At 38.8% G+C, this 2,697-nt stretch overlaps 1 protein-coding gene across 1 annotated transcript in view; it reads right to left on the reverse strand.

Moving 5' to 3' along the window:
* Positions 1-1,096: 1,096 nt before the first annotated feature.
* Positions 1,097-2,697, reverse strand: part of Gucy2f (guanylate cyclase 2F, retinal) — an 85,677-nt gene continuing 84,076 nt past the window's right edge. Inside the window, exons 17-18 of the mRNA XM_021153636.1 lie at positions 1,284-1,372; positions 1,097-1,186 (exon numbers count right to left, since the gene is read on the reverse strand). Of these exons, the coding sequence (XP_021009295.1) occupies positions 1,099-1,186; positions 1,284-1,372 (177 nt within the window). The 3' untranslated portion in view covers positions 1,097-1,098. The remainder of the gene's footprint in view (positions 1,187-1,283; positions 1,373-2,697) is intronic.

Consider the following 2,697-nt stretch of genomic DNA (forward strand, 5'->3'; position numbering starts at 1 on the left):
ATGGGTGGGTAGGGAAGTGGGGGGCGCTATGGGGGACTTTTGGGATAGCATTGGAAATGTAATTGAGGAAAATATGTAATAAAAATATTTAAAAAAAAAAGAAATCAATATACAGAAAAGAAGGAGTGAGGGAGATGGCTTCGTCAATAAAGTGCTTGTCATTCAAGCGGGAGAATCTGAGGTCTCCATTACTTGGGTAAGAAGCTGGGTGCAGTAATTTGCACCTCTAAACACAATGCTAGGAAAACAGAGACAGGAAATTTTCTGGTGCTTCCTGATGCCAGTCTAGCGGAATTGGCAAGCTCGAGGTTCAGAGAGAGACCCTATCAGAAAATAGAAAGTGAAGAACAACTGAAGAAGACAGCCAACATCAACCATAAATCACTGGCCTCCACATGCATATGTGTGTATGTGTACCTGTATACATGTGTGTGCATAAACACATACACAAAAACAGTAAAAAGAAAACATATTGAAAAGAATATAAGAAAGCAGTGGATCCATCACATATAATTTTGTGGTCATAATTATTTTGCTGTTGCTCCTATAAACTCATCTCATCCTAGCAGGAATGAGACTTAATCTGAATTCAAGCCATTGAAAAGATAGTCATATTTTGCTTAGCAATTCCACCCATGGAAAAGATCAAGCAGTGCCTCCAGAGGAAATGACGTAAGTATCCCAGTTAATATAGCCATAGCAATGCATGGCTCCATGAAATGGAGGCATTTGCTGTATTGCCTAGATAGATGTAAATCTCTAGAGACCTGCACTGACTAACCACATAGCCTGGGTGCTTAAGAATGAGAGACAAATGCACCTGCTTGATAACTGGATGAAAAGGGCCATAGTCATTAGCGTTCAACCATGTTAGCAATGTAGAAAACAAAGGGCTCTCTCAGGCCATGGAAGCCAATATTCCTCAAGCCTAATTCACTCTGCAACAGGCATCTCCACAATAAGGTTTTTAACCAACTCAGCGCAGCTTGGAAGTTAATCAGCTATGCTACCTTCTGCCAAAAAAGTAAAGTCTAAGACTGGCACACATGTCAAAGGGAGTCCCAGCTTGGGAAATCTGTTTCCCCACTGGCCATTACCTTATGGCTTGTTTCGCACCAACTGCCTCTCTGCTTTTCTCCTTTGGAATGCTGCAATCTCTGCTGGTTGCAAGCCATGGCCCACTTGCCTGCAGGGGCAGGAGACACCAAAATAGGTGTAAAGGGAGTATGCCAAAGTGGAGCATAGGAAAAGGGATCCAGTGATTAAGAATGAATTCCACTTACCCATCTTTGCCCACTGGTGGGGGTACAGGAAGAGGTTTGGTGAAACCCTTTTTTCCAACAAGCCAGAAGGTCTCCTCTGTGCCTTTGCCCTTATTGAAAATATAAAAAATTATTAACCATATAATAGACATTTTTTTCTAAAAACATCCATTGGTCAGTAGGATATAAGCAGTCATTTCAGCTCAGAAATAGTCTCGGTTCTCACCATTGTCACCATTTTTTTACCCACTTTTCTATATGGCTTCCTTACATATGGACCCTAGGTAAGCTCCAGATTCAAAGTGAACAGCATACTGAGCTGTCTGTCATTCAGGCATTCTGTATACTCACCACTAGGCAGCTCCATCTTTGGCAACATGTGGATTTTTTACTTCAAAGCAGGCAAACATCTGCATGGTCATGTGAAGGTGCTGGTTACTATTTTGAGCCTGATCTTTTGGCATTAGGCAAGCCACTGTCTTTTCCATCTAGTGAAAATGCATTCACAGTCTTCTCCCTGTGCTCCACATCCAACAACTAGTATAAAAACCCCAGAAGTTTTACAACTTTGATTTTAAACCTGGGGCATCTCAGTTGCTATAAGAAGTCTATATTTCTGAAGCATAATTTTTTTTCTGTCAAGGTATTTTTCTAAGTAGACTACCATCCAAAGGATGTCCCCATTTATAGACAAGTTGGTAGGTTGTCAAGGATCACAAATCTTAGAAGAGAATGATCATAACTCTATGCTAATCACCACAGGGCCATCTCTTTGCTGATTCTGTATCTCCCTCTATTTTTCTCCCCACTTTTCTAGTAAACCTTTTATTTTTTTTATTGTGTTTTTCTCTCTTCCCTTCAATTTTTGGCCTGTCTTCTCATTTCCTCTAATTCATTTAGAAAAAAATATTTAGACAAAGAATCATATACATTCCTTAAAAATAATGAAAAATGCCATATAAAATAAGCACATATAATTAAGATTCTCCAAGCAGGTTGTACATATATGGTTCAAGCAAACCCTTAATGAAGTGAGTAGGAAAAAAAAATACTGCAAAGCCCAAGTTGCATTAATTGACAAGCAACTAACCCAAACTTTCACATACTAAGGCTGATTGGTGGGTCCTCTGATTTCTGAAGAGAGAGAGAAAAAAAAAGACAAGAATAAACCCTATCACTCATTCTTTTATTTACTATATCCTTCCTATACCACCTTTTTGAATAAAAAGATGGTTTTCTCCTTAAGTATATCACAGAATAGTTAAACAAAAACAAAAACCAAGTCACCTTTTCTAAAACACTAGGCACTAATTGTCTTCGTTCCTTCTTCTCGCTGTGGAATGTCTTGTAGAATAGTTGCTTAGTAAATGATCAAACGGTATCATTAACAGAAACTCCCAACCTTTGAGCACTTAGAATTCTTTTTTTTTTTTTT

The sequence above is a fragment of the Mus caroli genome, chromosome X, assembly GCF_900094665.2.
Source record: "Mus caroli chromosome X, CAROLI_EIJ_v1.1, whole genome shotgun sequence".
Taxonomy (NCBI): Eukaryota; Metazoa; Chordata; class Mammalia; order Rodentia; family Muridae; genus Mus; species Mus caroli.